The sequence below is a fragment of the Acytostelium subglobosum genome, assembly GCF_000787575.1.
Source record: "Acytostelium subglobosum LB1 DNA, scaffold: scaffold30, whole genome shotgun sequence".
NCBI lineage: Eukaryota > Evosea > Eumycetozoa > Acytosteliales > Acytosteliaceae > Acytostelium > Acytostelium subglobosum.
The window spans coordinates 233,520-251,348 of record NW_012236503.1 but is presented as its reverse complement, the minus strand read 5'-3'; the positions used below and the strand labels follow the sequence as shown (position 1 = coordinate 251,348).

At 47.4% G+C, this 17,829-nt stretch overlaps 9 protein-coding genes across 9 annotated transcripts; 6 read left to right on the top strand and 3 right to left on the bottom strand.

Annotated features, from left to right (window-relative positions):
• Positions 1–113: 113 nt before the first annotated feature.
• Positions 114–1,613, top strand: SAMD00019534_110840 (hypothetical protein; the record flags this gene model as incomplete). Its single annotated transcript, XM_012893737.1, has 1 exon — positions 114–1,613. The coding sequence occupies one exon, from the start codon at positions 114–116 to the stop codon at positions 1,611–1,613; it is 1,500 nt and encodes a 499-aa protein (XP_012749191.1).
• Positions 1,614–1,926: 313 nt separating this feature from the next.
• Positions 1,927–2,298, top strand: SAMD00019534_110830 (hypothetical protein; the record flags this gene model as incomplete). Its single annotated transcript, XM_012893736.1, has 2 exons — positions 1,927–2,089; positions 2,141–2,298. The coding sequence occupies 2 exons, from the start codon at positions 1,927–1,929 to the stop codon at positions 2,296–2,298; spliced, it is 321 nt and encodes a 106-aa protein (XP_012749190.1).
• A 30-nt stretch (positions 2,299–2,328) lies between these two features.
• Positions 2,329–3,425, bottom strand: SAMD00019534_110820 (hypothetical protein; the record flags this gene model as incomplete). Its single annotated transcript, XM_012893735.1, has 2 exons — positions 2,329–2,418; positions 2,496–3,425. The coding sequence occupies 2 exons, from the start codon at positions 3,423–3,425 to the stop codon at positions 2,329–2,331; spliced, it is 1,020 nt and encodes a 339-aa protein (XP_012749189.1).
• Positions 3,426–4,856: 1,431 nt separating this feature from the next.
• On the top strand, positions 4,857–7,441 carry SAMD00019534_110810 (hypothetical protein; the record flags this gene model as incomplete). Its single annotated transcript, XM_012893734.1, has 2 exons — positions 4,857–4,961; positions 5,129–7,441. Coding segments are annotated over 2 exons (2,418 nt in total), but the record flags the coding sequence as incomplete, so codon positions are not given.
• Positions 7,442–9,115: 1,674 nt separating this feature from the next.
• SAMD00019534_110800 (hypothetical protein) lies at positions 9,116–9,946 on the top strand (the record flags this gene model as incomplete). Its single annotated transcript, XM_012893733.1, has 1 exon — positions 9,116–9,946. One exon carries the CDS (start codon positions 9,116–9,118, stop codon positions 9,944–9,946), a length of 831 nt encoding a protein of 276 aa, XP_012749187.1.
• Positions 9,947–10,616: 670 nt separating this feature from the next.
• On the top strand, positions 10,617–11,344 carry SAMD00019534_110790 (hypothetical protein; the record flags this gene model as incomplete). The annotated part of the gene is made up of 2 exons (XM_012893732.1): positions 10,617–10,874; positions 10,949–11,344. The coding sequence occupies 2 exons, from the start codon at positions 10,617–10,619 to the stop codon at positions 11,342–11,344; spliced, it is 654 nt and encodes a 217-aa protein (XP_012749186.1).
• Positions 11,345–11,646: 302 nt separating this feature from the next.
• SAMD00019534_110780 (hypothetical protein) lies at positions 11,647–14,964 on the top strand (the record flags this gene model as incomplete). Its single annotated transcript, XM_012893731.1, has 4 exons — positions 11,647–12,062; positions 12,140–13,742; positions 13,866–14,078; positions 14,146–14,964. 4 exons carry the CDS (start codon positions 11,647–11,649, stop codon positions 14,962–14,964), a joined length of 3,051 nt encoding a protein of 1,016 aa, XP_012749185.1.
• Positions 14,965–14,991: 27 nt separating this feature from the next.
• Positions 14,992–15,978, bottom strand: SAMD00019534_110770 (hypothetical protein; the record flags this gene model as incomplete). The annotated part of the gene is made up of 1 exon (XM_012893730.1): positions 14,992–15,978. One exon carries the CDS (start codon positions 15,976–15,978, stop codon positions 14,992–14,994), a length of 987 nt encoding a protein of 328 aa, XP_012749184.1.
• Positions 15,979–16,441: 463 nt separating this feature from the next.
• SAMD00019534_110760 (hypothetical protein) lies at positions 16,442–17,696 on the bottom strand (the record flags this gene model as incomplete). The annotated part of the gene is made up of 4 exons (XM_012893729.1): positions 16,442–16,454; positions 16,555–17,144; positions 17,224–17,375; positions 17,468–17,696. The coding sequence occupies 4 exons, from the start codon at positions 17,694–17,696 to the stop codon at positions 16,442–16,444; spliced, it is 984 nt and encodes a 327-aa protein (XP_012749183.1).
• Between the last annotated feature and the right edge of the window lie 133 nt (positions 17,697–17,829).

Genomic DNA, 17,829 nt, shown 5'->3' with positions numbered 1-17,829 from the left:
ACCATACTCCACCACACGATCAATCATAAAGCCTCAAGGCCCAAGCCCCAGCCTCACACACTTACCATTTTTGCAACTTTCAACTTTATCTGTTTGTGTTGATTGATTTGGTGATGTTACCAATATACGTGCAACAAAGAATAGTACAATTCGCTTATGGCGATCAGTATTGCTCGTTCAAGTGGAGACTGGCACTGGGTCTTGTGTCCAATCACTGGTTCAACTGTGTGGCCAGAATGATCGAGCGAGACAGCGATGACGGCGACTTCTGGTTCGACCCAACACACTTCAAGGAGGACGCTACTCACATCATAAACACCAATAACAGTCGATGCCTACTCTCATACAGCATGCGACTAACTGTCAATGTCAAGTACCAACTGATGGACTGTCCCATACATTGCCCCGAAGTGCTGCGCGACTTGTTGGCGCGCGGCACCATCAAGCATCTACATCTGAGGATGTCGCTCAACAACAGTCTAATGAGATGGTCGCTCGACAAACTTATACCGATCATCAACGAGCATATCACGAGCGTGTCATTCGTCAACACGCCCAGTCTGCCTGCCGAGCTACTCGGCTTTGTCACGTCGTTAACAAACGTCGACGTTCTCGCGCTGCCGCCTCTCGACACCGTCGCACTCACACACATTGGCGAGATCAATGCCATGGGCCGCTGTCTGCGCTCGCTATCAGTTCGCTACGCGCCCAGTATCGACCCGCTGTTCACTAGCCTGCATCTGCCCGCGCTTACCTCGTTCACATTCCAATGCAGTCTGTTTGACTTCCCGCATCGCGACTCACTGGTTGTCTTCTTGCGCGGCTGTCTGAACCTACGCGAGCTGGTCATCCAGGACCAGATCACATGCAGCGAGATGCCAGTATTGTTCGCCGACAACTATCGCTCATTCTTGGAGTATCTCATTGACAACCAAACGATCACATCGCTCGTCATGGGCACACCTCTCAACGAACAATTCGTTATGGAACACCTGTTGACCAAGCCGGCACTGCGACACCTGTCGATGGGCAGTCTGTATCGATACAATGACGACCAGATCACGGATGCAGAGAGGGAGCTCTGGACGACGCCATTCCCATCATCATCATCGTCGTCGTCTGCCTGCGTCCCTTCATCAAGCGACATCCCCTTCGTCAACACAACACTCAAACATCTGTTGCTCAACACTATGTATCCATCATCGCTTGCGCATGACCCAACCAAGTACTGTCGGGCACTGGTCAAACTGCATATTGAGACTGAGACATGCCTGGATATTGGACAGTCGCTCGACTGGCTGGCCAACAGCACGACGATCAAAGAGTTTGTTCTGGAGCACTGCGAGGAGCTCAATGCCAAGTGCTGCACCAAGCTGTTTGGCAGTCTATCTCACAACCAATCGATTGAGCGACTAGAGATCAATGGACCTACAAACAAAAGATTCGGGTCGAATATCCTATCATACCTGGAGACCAACCAATCGATCCGAGTGCTACGCATCAGCGATGACATCCTAGCAACCATTGTGTCGTCGTCCAAGTCCACTCACTACCAACTAGCAATCGACAAGCAATACTTTTATAAAGAATACACAAGAGTATTGCCATCATGAGGCAGTCCAAGAGATAGAGATAGAGATAGAGATAACAAGGCCAGAATGAAGTTAGTGCGTGAGCGCGAGTGAAGTTCAAATGCACCAGCTTGTCCCATAAATTGAATGTTCAAGCACACTTCGAAGTTACTCCGAGATGACCAACCTTCAATCATTCATTGATTGATACTTGATAATTAGTTTGTTCTTATACACTTGAGATAGATAGATGAATACAGTCGCCAGAGGTATACCATCTTTATTAACTAAACTAAAACTAAACAATCATCATTATAACTTTAATAATATAAGATACTTTAGCAGTAATAGGAAGATGTCCAACTCACTTGAACACATTCTCTTTATGAACCTCCGCGAGGACATGAACCAACAGGAGCATCAATCATTGCTCGATCAGATCGAGAAGATGAAGAACTCCATCCCAGGCGTCTTGGTCATCAACTTTGGCAAGAACCTTAACAAAGATAGAAACGGAGGTAAGTCTCCTCATATCATTCAATCATGACACCTAACTAACACATCAAAAGGCTACAACTATGGTTTCAGAGTATTGCTCCGCGACCCAGCTGATCTCCCTGTCTACGACGCTCATGCCACTCACCAGGAGTTCAAGAACATCCTGAACGGCGTGCGTGTCGGACCTCCCATCGTCTCAGACTTTGTCGTTCCCCGTGCTTCCAATTAAACAACTCCTATCAATCATTCAATCAATCAATCAAAGGTCAACCTTGACGCCCGTATTGGACTTTATTGCCAGATCATAGAACATCTTACCAGTACCGATGTCTTGGATGGCGGTACCAGCCTGTGATGGATGATGTGCATGGATTGATTTTAGTGAGATATACAGACCATCTCGCGATCGATACATGAGATACTTACAGATTTGTACACAATGATGGACTTCTTGGTAGTGCCAGCAGGCAGTCCTTTGGCTGCAACGACGCTGCTCAGTCGCACGAGGTCACCCTGCGTGATGACACCTTCTTGGAGTGGCGAGTGGATGTCGCCCGACACAAGACATGAGCCAGGGTCATCCACAATGATGGTGGCCGTCGATGAACATACAGTTGCGCTGTCAAGCTCGCGTGAGTCTGGTCTACTGCTGCCCACGGCAATGACCATTGAGTTTGGCTTGACCCATCGACCATCAAAGAGAGGTTTCGATGAGTTGGTAGCGGCAACGATGATGTCCGACTCGCTGACAATTGAGGACACGGCCTCCTCCGCGGACACAACAACGAATCGAACGTTGCTATACTTTAACCTGAGGGAGTCCACCAATGCAACGGCAGTGGCCACAGTCCTGTTGTGTATGTTGATCACGGTGATGCCCTTCATGACGGCCAGCAAGGCCTCGATGTGGCATCGGGCCTGGAGACCCGCGCCAAACACAGAGAGCACAGAGCTGTCTTTAGGTGCCAGGTAGCGAGCGGCCACAGCACTGCCGGCTGCCGTGCGGTATCCAGTGAGGTAGGTGCCACCGATTAGGGCCAGAGATGATCCGTCCACTGGGTCGATCAGCAGTACGGTGGCGGGTACGGTGGGCTTGTTGAGACGCGCGTTACCGGGCACCACACTGACGACCTTGGTGCCGATGCCCAGACCCTTGACCGAGGCGTACTTGAAGTAAGTTGTCATAGTCTTCTCTGTGGCAGCTTCATTCATCGTATCGATGATCTGACGCTGTGGGCATAATGTATGTTGCAGTGACTCCTCCCTAAACACAGCTTCATTCACATCAATGCCCACCAACCAATCAGTCTTGTTGGCTAACAGTTCAACATCAGCTTCAGTAAGTATTAATACCATGGTATGTTTGTTTATGTTATATTATATTATGTTATGATGTATATGATTGATTGAATGGTTGATCGATCATTCTTCCCTTTTAATTGATGATGAAGTTGTCCAAAACTAACAATCTTAGGATTTCCAAGGTGGCTGGAACGCATTCGAAATGTTCATTCGATCATTCGCGAACAAACATGTAACAAATATCTATCTGGATATGATACAGATACACACCTCTTGCATCTTTCTTTAAGATGTTGACAAGTCATATGACTTTACTGATGTCAGCTGATCGGTCATATGATCAGTCACGTGATCAATTGATATCAGCTGATCAAAAGTCATAAATATTGCGACCTCTAATACTATTATTCTTCCTCCTTGTGTACTCGAAGTAGTGACTAGTTGTTTAGTTGGTTCCAGAACGTCATACTCGAACCCAACCAATCAATCAATCAGCCAGTCGATCACTTTTGTTCATCATTCATTATCATTACCTTGTTATATTAACACAAGCAAAGATCTCATTACCATGATTGATTGATTGATTGACACGACAATACTGATGATGTTTGGACAAGACAGACACTTGGATAAAGAGTTATGACTTAAAAGAGATAATATCTTTGTTGGTGTCGGTACCGAGTCCACGCCCCAAGCCACCACCAGACACAGGCACCAACACTCACCTCACCCCTATGCATAGACAAACAAAGACATCCATCAATCACACTTCTTACAACACGATTATTTTGTTCTAATAAATTAAATTAAATGAATGGGATAAGCCGTTTGATAGTTGGTATGGCCTAGTTGCCAAAAAGAATGGGTTTGTCCAATTTTATAATCATTTTTTTGATGTTTTTGTTTGTCAAATCAAGTCCAATGGTTGGGGCGCGCAAAGAAACCCCCAAACATCCAAAAATAAGATATTAGGCAACTTAGTTTGGTCCTGTGTGGTAGGACTAGAAGTAGGTGAAGTCACACATAGGGGGTAGGCCATCCAACAATTAATCCAACATTCATCCATCATTGAATGACTTGACTTTGTTGGTAACATTGGCTAACTGTGGTGGTCCCTGCCTTGCCTCCCTCCCTCCAACTGTCATCCATCGTGACACCCCTGTCTTGCTACCTCCTCCTCCTGTTCCTTTTTCAAGACCCTTTCATTCATTCATTCATTCCATTCATTCAGAACAACTGTATAACATATATCTCAATCTTATAATCTGTATAACTATTATATTATTTATTTATTTATTTATTTTATTTAGACAGAATAACAGGTGTTAACAGGAACAACCCCTTTTAATTGTATCAATAGTATCTCTCAATCAAACTAGGACAAGACAGACCAATCGATCTCTCAACAATCCAGTCTCAATCAATCAATCCAAATATATATCCAACGCATACTTTATTTATATTATAATATTATATTACAGATAACAAACACACAGAATCATGGATGAAGTACTAGAAATGATTGCCGATGCAGTGTCATCGCTTGTTGTTGCCATCACAGACTCTGAGGAGAAGAACACATTGTTTGGCGTATGTCTCATATATCATCAAAGTGATGAACTTCGCTCTGTCACACACATTAATTGATCAATGTTGCTTGTGCCAAAGTGTGATCGTTCACACACTATTTTGATTGATTGATCACTAACCCACTCACACACATAATGAATGATGATCAAAAAATATAATAATAATAGGACATGGTACCAGGTGTGGAACTAATCCAACAGGCAGTGTTTGGAATGTGTGAGGCAGCTGATGAGACATCGGCATCGATTGATGATGAATTCAGACCACAGCTGAGCGACACGAATAATTCATTGAGAGGCGCAGCTAATGAGCTGTTTAGACATGCAGTGCGCGCTCGTGACGACCCATGGAACCGTGCACCACAGAAGGACGCCATCAAGGCTGCCAAGCTGATCCTGCAGCAGGTCGTGTTGCTGGTGCTCATTGAGGAGCAGTCCAACATCAAGACCCTGGTCAACATTGCCAAGAAGGCCGCCGAGGGTGTGCGCCGCATTGACGAGATTGAGAACGTCAACCAGCTCAACGTGATGATCAACGACGTCATCTCGCTCGAGGACGAGTTGGTGCGTCGCTCGCAGCGTCGCTCAGAGGGCTCGCACAACGCCGAGTTCCGCCAGCGTCTTGAGGACCTGGCCAGCGTGGTCAGCACCGTCAGCCAGCAGCATCAGCAGGCTGCCCGCTCTGTCTGCTCCAACCCCAGCGACCAGGGCGCACGCCAGCGCCGTGGCGAGCTCAGCCACCGCCTGCTCGGTGCCATCGACGACATGATCGAAACGATCAAGCTGATCTTTGCCGCCAACACCAAGTTTGTCGACTTGGCCTTCAAGTGGAAGCCAGTGCGCACAATGGCTGAGGACGAGGTCACCGCACAGTCGGCCCAGCTCATCAGCAACCTGCATGCGCTGCCACGTCGCATGGAGACTGGCCAAGGCCCAGCCGCCGCACGCGAGATCGTCAACAACGCAAACAACCAGATCTCCAACGCACAGATCGTCGCCAATCGCTGCGAGGACCCAATCAAGAAGCGCATGATCCTCAAGAACATCGAGGAGCTCAAGAAGCTCACTCCACAGCTGATCGCCGCCATGAAGCCAGTGTTGGAGAACCCCAACGACCTCAAGGCTCGCCAGCACCTCGACAACCTCATCTACGCCACGCAAAAGGCCTCGGAGAACCTGGCCACATCAGTCATCTCGACTCCATCCGAGATCGTCGCCGCTCACGGCGCATCGTTGGCTCGCGAGTTTGAGACCCTCGAGGATGCCATCCACAAGGGTGACGTCAAGCGCGCAGAGACCATCGCCAGCAACCTTGGCGCTGCCATCGACCGCCACATCGAGCTGGCCACCGCCCTGCTCGACACCATCCAGGACCCATCACTGCGCTACCAGGTCCAAAAGTCGATCGAGAAGCTCATTGCCCTCAAGCCAAAGATCCTCGACACTGCACAGCGCTGCATCCGCAACCCACGCGACGAGGAGGCTAAGCGCCAGCTGGGTCAGCTCATCAAGGAGGCCAAGGGTGCCATCGCCGACATCTCTCAGCCATACGAGGTTGTGGCTGCTCTCAACAACAAGCTGCACAACGACCTCGACTCGCTGCTCAACACCATCAACGCCGGTGGCCCGGACATGCAGTACAAGGGCGTGCAGCACGCCAAGGACATCGCAGCAGACATCAAGAAGCAGATCGAGGAGGCCGAGGCTTACGCCAACTCCATCAAGGACCCACACCACCGCCAGCAGATCCTCGACGCCGTCAACCAGCTCAAGAAGCTTACTCCACAGCTGCTCGAGGCCATCAAGGACGTCTTGGCCAATCCCAACGACCGCGCCGCCCGCCAGCGTCTCGAGGACCTCGTTCGCCAGGTCAAGGACGCCAGCACCAACCTGGCGATCGCCACACAGCCAACCGGTGAGGAGCTCAAGATGCAGCGTCTCAACCGCGAGATGTCCATGGCCAAGGTCACCCAGCCACCCAAGCCAGTCGAGGTCAAGCCAGCACCCTCCAAGTTCAAGATCGAGGGACCCGTCAACAAGGCCGTCTACGTCGCCGCCGAGGAGGTCGCCAACGCACTCGAGAAGAAGAAGCGTGACGACACCCCACTGGGCAAGCTCGTGTCGTTCGGTGATGACATTGCCGCACAGATGGCTCTGTTGTCATCGTACGCCGCCAAGGGTGACATCAAGGGCATGATCAGCGCTGCTCGTAGCATCGCCGACGCCATCAAGGCCGTCAACATGAACGCTCGCCAGATCGCCGACAACTGCACAGACCCACGTTTGAAGCAGGCCGTCCTCACCCAACTGGACTGTGGCTCCAACTTCTCCACCCAACTCAAGATCCTATGCGCTGTCAAGGCTGCCTCTGACGACGCCTCCACCTCTGAGGAGCAGCTGGTCACCTGTGCTCGTGGCCTGTCCTCGGCAATCATCAACATTGTCAAGTCTGCTGAGGCTGCCTCGATCAGACTGAAGAAGTAATCAATGGATCAGTTCACTCAATCACTCGCTCACGTACACATATCATACTCCAATCAATCAAACATCATCGGCCACACACATAAACAAACACAATCGATAGGCTGTGGCTGACTTGGACACGAGGACATGGACACAACTCCAGTCTCCAGCTCCAATCAACATTCAATATCTTCTTCCAACAATGATGAATAAATTAGTTCCAAAATGTATATATTACATCCGTCAATCAAGAATTAGGACGATCAATCGGATAAACTTACAAACAGTGGGGGTGGATTCATTCGTCTTACATGATCAGTTTCAAAGACTTTATCTCAAACACACACAATCATCAACACAAAAGTGATCACAGTACTCAAACTGCAAGTGGGAGAAGGAGGCAAAGAGGCAAGGTTGGGGTCACACACTAACTCAATCAATCAACCTAGGTTATTATTATTATTATATTACCCCCATGCCCCAATGGACCAGTGAGATGAGAATGTTGATCGACCTGTGGGTTGTGTGGATCAATCCAACCAAACACAAGTATGTGATGGTGATTGATCATTTAATGTAGTAAGTAGTAGTGGGTACCAATGAGGTATTAAGGTTGGTAGGTAGGAAGGTAGGCAACTACAATGAGGTAATGCAAGGAGAGGTGTCTTTTGAACCTTGAAGGGTAAGAAACAATTCAAAGATAAACCTATTGGTGAGCATGATTGAGTATTGATCGTTTGAGTGTATGGATATGATCCACTTAACAATGACCTACTTAAGTAGTAGTTTTTTATCATTCAATCAATCAATCCAAACAATATAAACAAATAATATAATATTTATATAATAATAATAATGTCGGAAACACAATTAATAATTAAGAATGATAATGTTAATAATGAAAGGAAGATAAAGAGGGAGTCTAGAATGAGGACCGCTCTCGAGAAATATGAACTGGCATGGTCAATATTTCTATCCAGTAATATATATATTTATTAAATATTATCAATCAATCAATATTATATTCTAATGATTCAAGACAAGAGTCGACTCCTACCCTCCCCTTTCAAACAATTCACACAAAGATGGACCATCATGATCTGGTTGTCAATGTGGATCACACACATAAATGTACCACAATCAATCAATCAACCATCAATCAAACATATTACATGTATAGTAATAAATGTATATATATTTAAATGACAATATTGTCATATTACAACAAGTCCATACCATTTATGAACATTTGATTCGCACTAACTTTGTTTGATCAGTCACCCACTCACACATTCAATCACCCATCAAACACATACTGCCACCTTCAGTGCACTGCTACTTTAAAGAGTGAGTGTATGAGATATATCACTTATATATTGTCAATGAAGTGAGTGAGTGAGGTAGTGAGTGGAGGTGGTAGTAACACACACACAAGTAGGTAATTGTTATTATTGTTGTTGATCCTATTATGTTGTGTTTGTTGGTGACTTTGATTGTGATCAATCACAAAACAGTCAAGTGACATACTACATGATTGAAACATGATGGAAGTTGATGGAAGTTGATCTTGATGTTGTAGTTGTGTGATTCAATCAATCAATCAAACAAATTATTATATATCTATCATAATTATTATAATATTAATAATTCCAAAGAGGGGAAGTCTTGGAAAACATTTAATAATAATAATAAATGGGAGCCAAGAATTCAAAGAGCGACTTTGTGGACGAGGCTATGGAACAGGCTGAAGCCAAACCATTGGACATAAAGGATCTGCCAGTGATGGTGGTGCTCAAGGTGTTCTATCATTGTTTCCAAGGACGTCTGCCATCAAAGGACTACATCACATTGAGTACAGTCTGTAAACAATGGCGTGTATTTGCGATATTCTCAGTGACCGATATCCAACTTGTACCACAACACATGCAACACCTACTCATGCCCTACAAGCCATGGGTACTAGACAGTGCGCTTCAATCAATCACCAACCTGATGGTCAACAGCACGACCATCACCAACGTCGACTTGTCCAACTCAGAGATCGACAGTGCTCGCGCGAGGATCATTGGCGAGGGCGTGGCGCGGTCAACCTCGCTCAAACATCTCAGTCTAAATGGCAGTGCCATGGATGATGCGGCGGCCGAGGAGCTGGCCGACGGACTGGCCGTCAACAAGACCCTGTCCACAATCGATCTGTCGCACAACCACATCGGTCCCACGGGTGCACTGGCCATCGCCAAGTCATTGGAGCCAAGCAAGACCATCGGAGTGATCAATCTCTCAAACAATCAGATCGGCAATCAAGGTGCGATTGAGATCACAAAGGTGTTTGGCGCGCAGAACAAGTCGCGTGTCAAGATCGACTTGTCAAAGAATAGGATTGGAGGCGAGGGTGTGCTGGCCATCATCAAGGCCCGTCAGCAGTCCAAACATGTCAAGACATCCTACGTCTACACGAGCGGCATCAAGTACACCACAGTTGATGGAAGATGCATGCTTGTGGCTTCAAGAGTTGAAGCTTAGTTAGTCAACCTCATTCATTCAACTACAACCACAACAACCAGCTCACTACTAATTAGCTTACCGCGATTGATCAATCAATCAATGAATAAACATCATTCGCGAGGGTTCGGAATCATAATAATATTATTAAACATGTGTCAATAGGGTCATTTGGGAATGAGTCTTTGGGTAACATTTGGTGGATTTAGAGTTTACACTGATGGGATATACAAGGAATTAAGATAATAAGTACTATCATACCATGTTTGTTGAATTATCTCTTTAATTGATTGTTAATTGTATCTCTTGAATGTTCAAGATTGATTCAGATATTTACAAAACGTGATACCCACCCTTGGGTCTTTCGACAAACTTTGAAAAGACACAAGTCTCTTTCGACTTAGAACTTTCCCAAATCCATTCATTCTTCAATTCAATCAATCACTTATTCATTGTTATAACATATATTACATGTATATATAATATATATTTATATATAAGTAAGAGATATAAGATGCCAAGCACAGTAAAGGTACCTAATGAATATGCTTGTAATGGAGGATTCAATGGATTCTCTACAACTCTTCCTGATGCACTATGGGGATACTTCACAATTGAGGAGTACGAACGTGTGATAAAGGATTTCAATCGCAATTATACAAGGCCAATGGCATTAGTAGCAATCATTCTAATGATGGACTTTGGACTACTGGTTGCAATGTTCGTCGGTGTATCTAAACAGAATACTACATTGGTGTTTATCATGGCTGGTATACTCATGGCCAACTCATTCCTCTTGATCATTGGAATGTTTGCACGCTCCACCAGGATGACTGCAAAGATGCGGGATACCGCAATGAAGTACACCTGTCAATATCACAACAAGGGTATCTCATTCGATATTCATGCCAAGTACTTCTCATGCTCTGGCAAGAAGTTTAGATTCAGAGTATGTTGTGATCATTCATTCATTCAATCAATCAATCGATGACTCTCTCACACTCCATCTCCCCATTCATTTAGTTGAAGATAACTATACCTGATCAACCGGTGATGCCATTGCAGTATGTGGCCACCATTGAACAGAACAACAATCCATTGTCATATCAACAGCAACAAGCAAATAGACCATCGTTCGAGTATGGTGTACCTCGTCCTTACGTACCACAACAAGTACAAGATAGATTGCAAGAGCAACAACAACAACAACAGATGCAACAACAGTACAATCTTTATGTCCAACAACAGCAACAACAACAGTATAATCAAAATACTCCACTACTACGCAATGATGTCAGCTTCCAACCAATCCAGGTGGCACCTGTACCCGTCCCTGTCCAAGTGGCACCTCAGTCACAGCAACAGCGATCACAGAACCCATCAGCATTCCTCATATCCATTGATCAGAATGACATCTAGACGAGTCAGTCTGATTGATCTAAACTTGTAATATAAACCATATTGTTTGAAACGCAACAGTTTAGACGCACATGTGGCGATCGAGGATGGGAGGACCCATGGGAGAGCGACATTAGTTAAGATGGGATAAAGATATTTTGATTGTACTTCAATGCCACTCAATCACGCATGACTTGTTTGATGTCCCAAAATGGCGAAGGTCCTCGTGTTGGGTGTGAGCCGCCACACACACTTTTGATCACTCAATCAATCATTCGTCTTCAAAGTACTTACTTACATTCATTGTATTACTTCAATACAATATGAACTCACTGTTGCAGTACACAGCCACATCACTGTGCCGCAGTGGCAGCAGTATCAGTGGCAGCATTGGCAACAGGCTGTTGCGTTGCAGCAACTCAATCATCAATCATAGATCATATTCGACGACGACGACAAAGACGACAGGAGGCGACGAGAATCATTCATATGCAAACACACTCAATCTACCAAAGACATCATTCTCAATGAAGGCTAATGCAGCAATACGCGAGCCAACACTTCTGAAGGATGTCTATCAACTGTACAAATGGCAGGAGGCCAACAACAAGGGCACGCCATGGATCTTTCACGATGGACCACCCTACGCCAATGGTGACCTTCACCTCGGTCACGCACTCAACAAGATCCTCAAAGACATAATCAATCGTTACAAGCTACTTCGTGGACATAAGGTCAAGTAAGTTGGTGGGATGATCCCAGACCTAGCCCAATCTCAAGCCTCGGCCTCACACTCACTCTCACACTCACAACTAGTTACATCCCTGGATGGGACTGCCATGGACTGCCTATTGAGATGAAGGCATTCGAATCGTTCAAGAAGGATAGGAGCGCGCTCAAGCCTAGCGAGGTGAGACAGGTCGCGACGGACTTTGCAAAGAAGGAGATCAAGAAGCAGTTGGAGTCGTTTAAGTCATGGGGTGTGATTGGCGACTGGGAGAATCACTACCGCACGATGGAACCAGGCTACGAGTCGGCCCAACTCGAGAGCTTCTACGAGATGTACCAGAAGGGCTACGTATACCGCGGCATCAAGCCCGTATACTGGTCGCCCTCTTCAAAGACGGCGCTGGCCGAGGCCGAGCTCGAGTACAATGACAATCACGTGAGCAAGTCCATCTTTGTCAAGTTCAAGGTGGCTCGCCATGGCAACGCCAAAACATCACTTGCAGGATTGGACAATGGCAAGCTGTACGCAATCATTTGGACGACCACCCCATGGACCATCCCCGCCAACCAGGCCATCTGTGTGAGCGGCGAACTCGAGTACGTCGTGGTCGAAGCGGATAACAATGAACGCTATATTGTGTCGGCTGAGCGTCTGGCTACCCTGCGCGAGAACTTCAAGCTGGCGCTGCCAGTGTTGGGCAGCATCAAGGGCACCGACCTGGTCGGCACCATCGCCCAACATCCAATGTACCCACGTGACTCGCCCGTTCTGGTTGGCGAGCACGTCGTACCTGGCTCGGGAACGGGACTCGTGCACACTGCACCCGGTCACGGACTGGACGACTTTGCCATCTGCCAGAAGCACAACATTCCCGTGTTGTCGCCCGTTGACGATCTTGGCAAGTTCACAAGTGACGTAGGCACCACGCTTGCGGGAATGGAGGTACTCGGCGCGGGCAATGACGCGTCCATCGAGGAGCTCAAGAAGATTGGTGCGCTGGTCTTCCAAGAAGCATACACACACAAGTATCCCTATGACTGGCGCACAAAGAAGCCCATCATCATCAGGACGACCAAACAATGGTTCGTCGACCTGAGCAACGTCCAGTCAACAGCAGTCGACTGTGTCAAGGCCGTCAACTTTGTACCACCCACTGGCACCAATCGCCTGTCAAGCATGGTGGGCCGTCGCACAGACTGGTGCATCTCTCGTCAGCGCTACTGGGGCGTGCCCATCCCCGTGTTCTACGACAAGGAGACGGGCGAGGCATTGCTCAACGACAACACTTTCAATCACATTCTCCAGCTGTTCCAGAAGCATGGCTCAGACTGCTGGTTCAACATGGAAACGGCACAGTTGCTGCCGGCAGAGATGCGCAACCAGGCCGACAAGTACATCAAGGGTACGGACACGATGGATGTCTGGTTCGACTCAGGTACGTCGTGGCGTGGTGTGTTGGTGTCTCGTGGAGTCATGTCCTTGGAGGACAGCGCAGACATCTACCTGGAGGGAAGTGATCAACACCGTGGATGGTTCCAATCCTCTCTTTTGACATCAGTCTGCACAAGAGGAATGGCACCATACAAGAACGTCGTGACACACGGATTCCTCCTGGACGAGAAGGGTTTCAAGCAGTCCAAGTCCCTTGGCAACACAGTATCGCCCAAGTTGATCGTACAAGGAGGTCAGGTAAGTTTGGGAGTGATACCTACGCAACTCGATTAATCAAACTAACGTCCGATCACTCAAATATCAATCATTCATCCTGGAAACACTTGGATCTCTTCAATTAATTATTTTTGGATCATTTAGAACAAAGTTGAGAACCCTGCTTATGGAGTGGATATGATGAGGATGTGGGTGGCATCATCTGATTACTCAAAGGATATCTCAGTCGGCCCATCAATCTTGGCAAAGATATTGGACAATGTCAAGAAGATCAGGAACACAGTCCGATACATGCTTGGAGCCAACTTTGACTTCAACCCAGATCAACACTCTGTTCCATACTCGCAACTATCCGAGGTATGTATGATGATTGATCACCAGTCTGGAATGATTCCAATCACTCACACTCAATCAACCAATGTAGCTCGATAAGTATGCTCTGCACAAGGTATACGCGTTGAGTGAGTCTGCCACGCGCAATTATGATCAGTTCCACTTCCAGAAGGTGACTCAGGACTTGCTCAACTTCTGCAATGAGACATCGGCATTCTACTTTGACATCATCAAACAAAGACTATATGTCGAGGCGCCAGACAACATACACAGACGCAGCTCTCAAACAGTCCTTTTCGAAATGTTGGACGTTGTCAACAAGATCATTGCACCCATAGCTGTGCACACTTGTGAGGACATCTACAACCATCAGTACAAGTATCGTCAACCGACCGAGTCTGTCTTTACACAGGGCTGGACAAGGACGCAACCCGAATGGAACAACCCTGAGCTGCACGACAAGTGGACACAGATAATTGCCGTGCGTGATTCAGTCAATCGCATGCTACAACAAGTGAGAGACGCCGGACATATTGGTAGACCCGACGAAACAACCATCACCCTCACCCTGACCAGCCCTCTGTACGAGTTGATCCAGTCGAATGAAGGCCAGCTCGACGACATCTTCTGTGTTTCCAAGGTGACTGTCGTGCGTGCCACCGACAACGAGTCTCAGGCTCAGAGCAAGGCTCATCCAAGTGACATCTACAGACAGGTGGACCCAGATTATACACACAGCGTAATCACTGCCACTCCAAACGGTGCCGAGATAGGCAAGATGAGGGTGGTTGTCGAGAAGAGCTCGTGCCACAAGTGTCCACGCTGCTGGCGTCATACCAGTGAACAGCCATCCCATGTTTGCAGTGCCTGTTCATCCAGGCTAGAACAAATCAAACAAAGACAACAATAAATGATCAATTATTGAGTGAGTGAGTCATTATGATGACGGCACCTCCTGCATCGCTTCTGATACTGTATTTGGATTGCTTAGCTTGGCATCGAGGTTGGCCAGAAGTGTCGACAGGCTCTTGAATGTGTCCAGCTCTTTGAATGAGAGCTCAGTCTTCTTGATGATGCTGTTAACTTTGAGTTTGGCAGAATGTATGTTTGTCGAGTTGGTTGGTGTCTGTTCCAGGTACAGGTTGACGAGCGTCGCGATGAATGACACGACACGCTCAAACGACTCCTTGTCTGTGTCCCAGCCCTGAGTGGCCTCGATGGCACGACAGGCACGCTGTTGCAAATCTATTGCCTTGTCCAAGTTTCCCAGACTGTGATGGTAGCTTGAGTAGACCCTCCAGACGTCGGGATTGTTGGTCAATCTAGATGTGATCTTGCCGAACATCTCGCTGACGGGCTTCTCAATGCGACGACCGTTGATGCCAGACTTGTCCGTGTCGTCTTTAACGACAAAGTCCGCGAGCACCTGCAGCACCTTGATGTCCACCTTCTTGTCGTTCAGATCAAAGATCTGCAGTACCGTCTGAATCACACTTTGGAAGTCGCGCAACGCCATGCATACGTGTTGGTAGTTCTCCCACAGCTTCCAGTTCTCGCGCTTGTGCTTCAGGCCGATCTGCATGGCCGAGTGAGCCTTGTCCAGCTTGCCCTGGATCATGTAGACGGCGGCCAGGTTGCCGTAGGCCTCACCCTCCTCGGGCTCGAGTGAAATGCAACGACTGAAAGCGTTTGTGGCCGCATCCCACTTCTCGATACGCATCGCAGCGCATCCGCATGAGAACCAGCTGCTTGGGAACAATGGGTTGATGGACAAGGCCACCTCGTAGCACTCGATCGCTTCAGCCCACTTGGCTCTCTGAATGTAATAGTGTCCAAGTGATCGCTGGGCACGAGAGTATCTCTTGCGCGACAGCTCCCAGCCAGTGATGTAGTGTTGTGGGTCGTCCAGGACGTCGCCAAGCATGCACCACAGTTCGGGCGTGGGCTCAATCTCCAGACGCTTGCGTACCAGGTCTTCTGAATCTCGCGTTCCTGCCCATGGCCTGAAGACACTTGATGGCGTCAATCCACATCTCCAATCGCTCAAARGATGTCGTAGGCACTTGATGCCGCACCGATGGACACAAGACGCTCGCCAACTTCGCGCTCCATATCCCAGCGTGGGGGATAGTCCACAATGAAGATGTAGCGCAGACGGTCGGCCGCCAGCGAAGTCTCGTCATCGTATTGCTCAACCAGGGCTTGGATCTGAAGTGCAGCACGGTCAGCAGTCTTGGACGATGTCGACTCCAGACGACTCTTCATCAGCAGACCCATCGAATGCACGATCCACGAGTTGGAGTACTCCAACGTCTTGCGCACATATGGGAACATCTCCTCGTTGGCACCGCTGGCGCCACTCTGCATCTTGAGGAGCAGGGCTTGCATCAGTATGATTGCCTGGTCGACAATTCGCAGATTGGTCGTTGCCAGCTTCATATCCTTTAACTTTGGTCGCGAGAGTAGTGTTGGGTCATCGTTGGTAATCTCGCGCTTGTACTTGAAGTCCTCGTGATCCATGTCTTGTTCTGGCTCGGGATCGGCCTCAGTGTCCATGCTGTCACTGTCGATATTTGCTTTGGTCGCTGGAGCATCGCTTGCTCTTGACTTTGTCACATCCAACACGAGTTGAGCCGTGTCAAAGGTTTGGAAACGGGTACGACGACCGAGCGCGCCCGTCAATGTGGCGATCAGGCCAGAGACCTTGGTCGCCTGCTCCAGGGTCTCGGCGACCTTGGCCTTCTGTTTGAATAGCAAGTATGTCAATGAGCTCTCGATCGCTGCGCTGGCCGCCAGATCGATCGCGCGGTCAGTCTCAGGGTCGACATCGACAAAGAATCTGTTTACAATCTGGAAACGCTCGGCCATTGCCGACTTTAGTGATGGTGTTGGGTTGGGTAGCGAGCGTTGATGATACATCATTGCGCGACAACTCCACCAACAACTTGAGCGACAACTGTCCAACTTTGCATAGTTGTCCACCAAGCACAATCTAGCCAAGTACAAGAACTCTGGATGAACAACCTTTGTATAAATAGGCTCTCCATCGACCTCCAACAAGCTCTTAATCTCTTTATATCTTTGTGTATTCTATTCATTCATTGTGTAACTTGGTTAGTTAGTATGTATGTTTGTCGTGATTGAGTGATTGATTGAGTAGCTCACTCACATTGAACTGAGGCACCTCCTTTGGACCTGGTCCAGTCCAGTTGATTTGAATGTAGACGTTCAAGAATGTGATACCTGTCAACAGAAGTGCAAGTTGATTCTCTGATGACTCATCTAAATCCTCAATAGCTTGGTTTAGATTGAAGAAGTAGTCTGGAGGGTGGCAAGTAAGTAAGGTTAGTTTGTATGTTTGATTGTTTGAATGAGATTGATTGAGTGATTGAATGAATGAATGGTACACATACCTTCAGCAGTTGTATCGTCTTTCTCCAACTTGTCATAGTTGAACAGTGCAGTTATGAATGGTGATGTCTGTATTGATTGCCACAGGTTACCAGTGACAATGTTATGTGCAAGTTTGATTACGTCCAACTCAACATCATCATAACCAGCATCAAGCAACGATGTTATCTTTTCAACATTATATTCCAATACCCATTGATCTATATCATCAATTGCAATACTCTTTCCCATCTTGTTATTATCTTATTATTATTACTTCTGTCTCAATGATAGAGTGAATGAATGAATAAAGGAGTCAACTTGACCCCAAAGAGCTAAACAAGGAAAACGAACGAAAGTGGCAAAAGAACACACTTCTGAAATG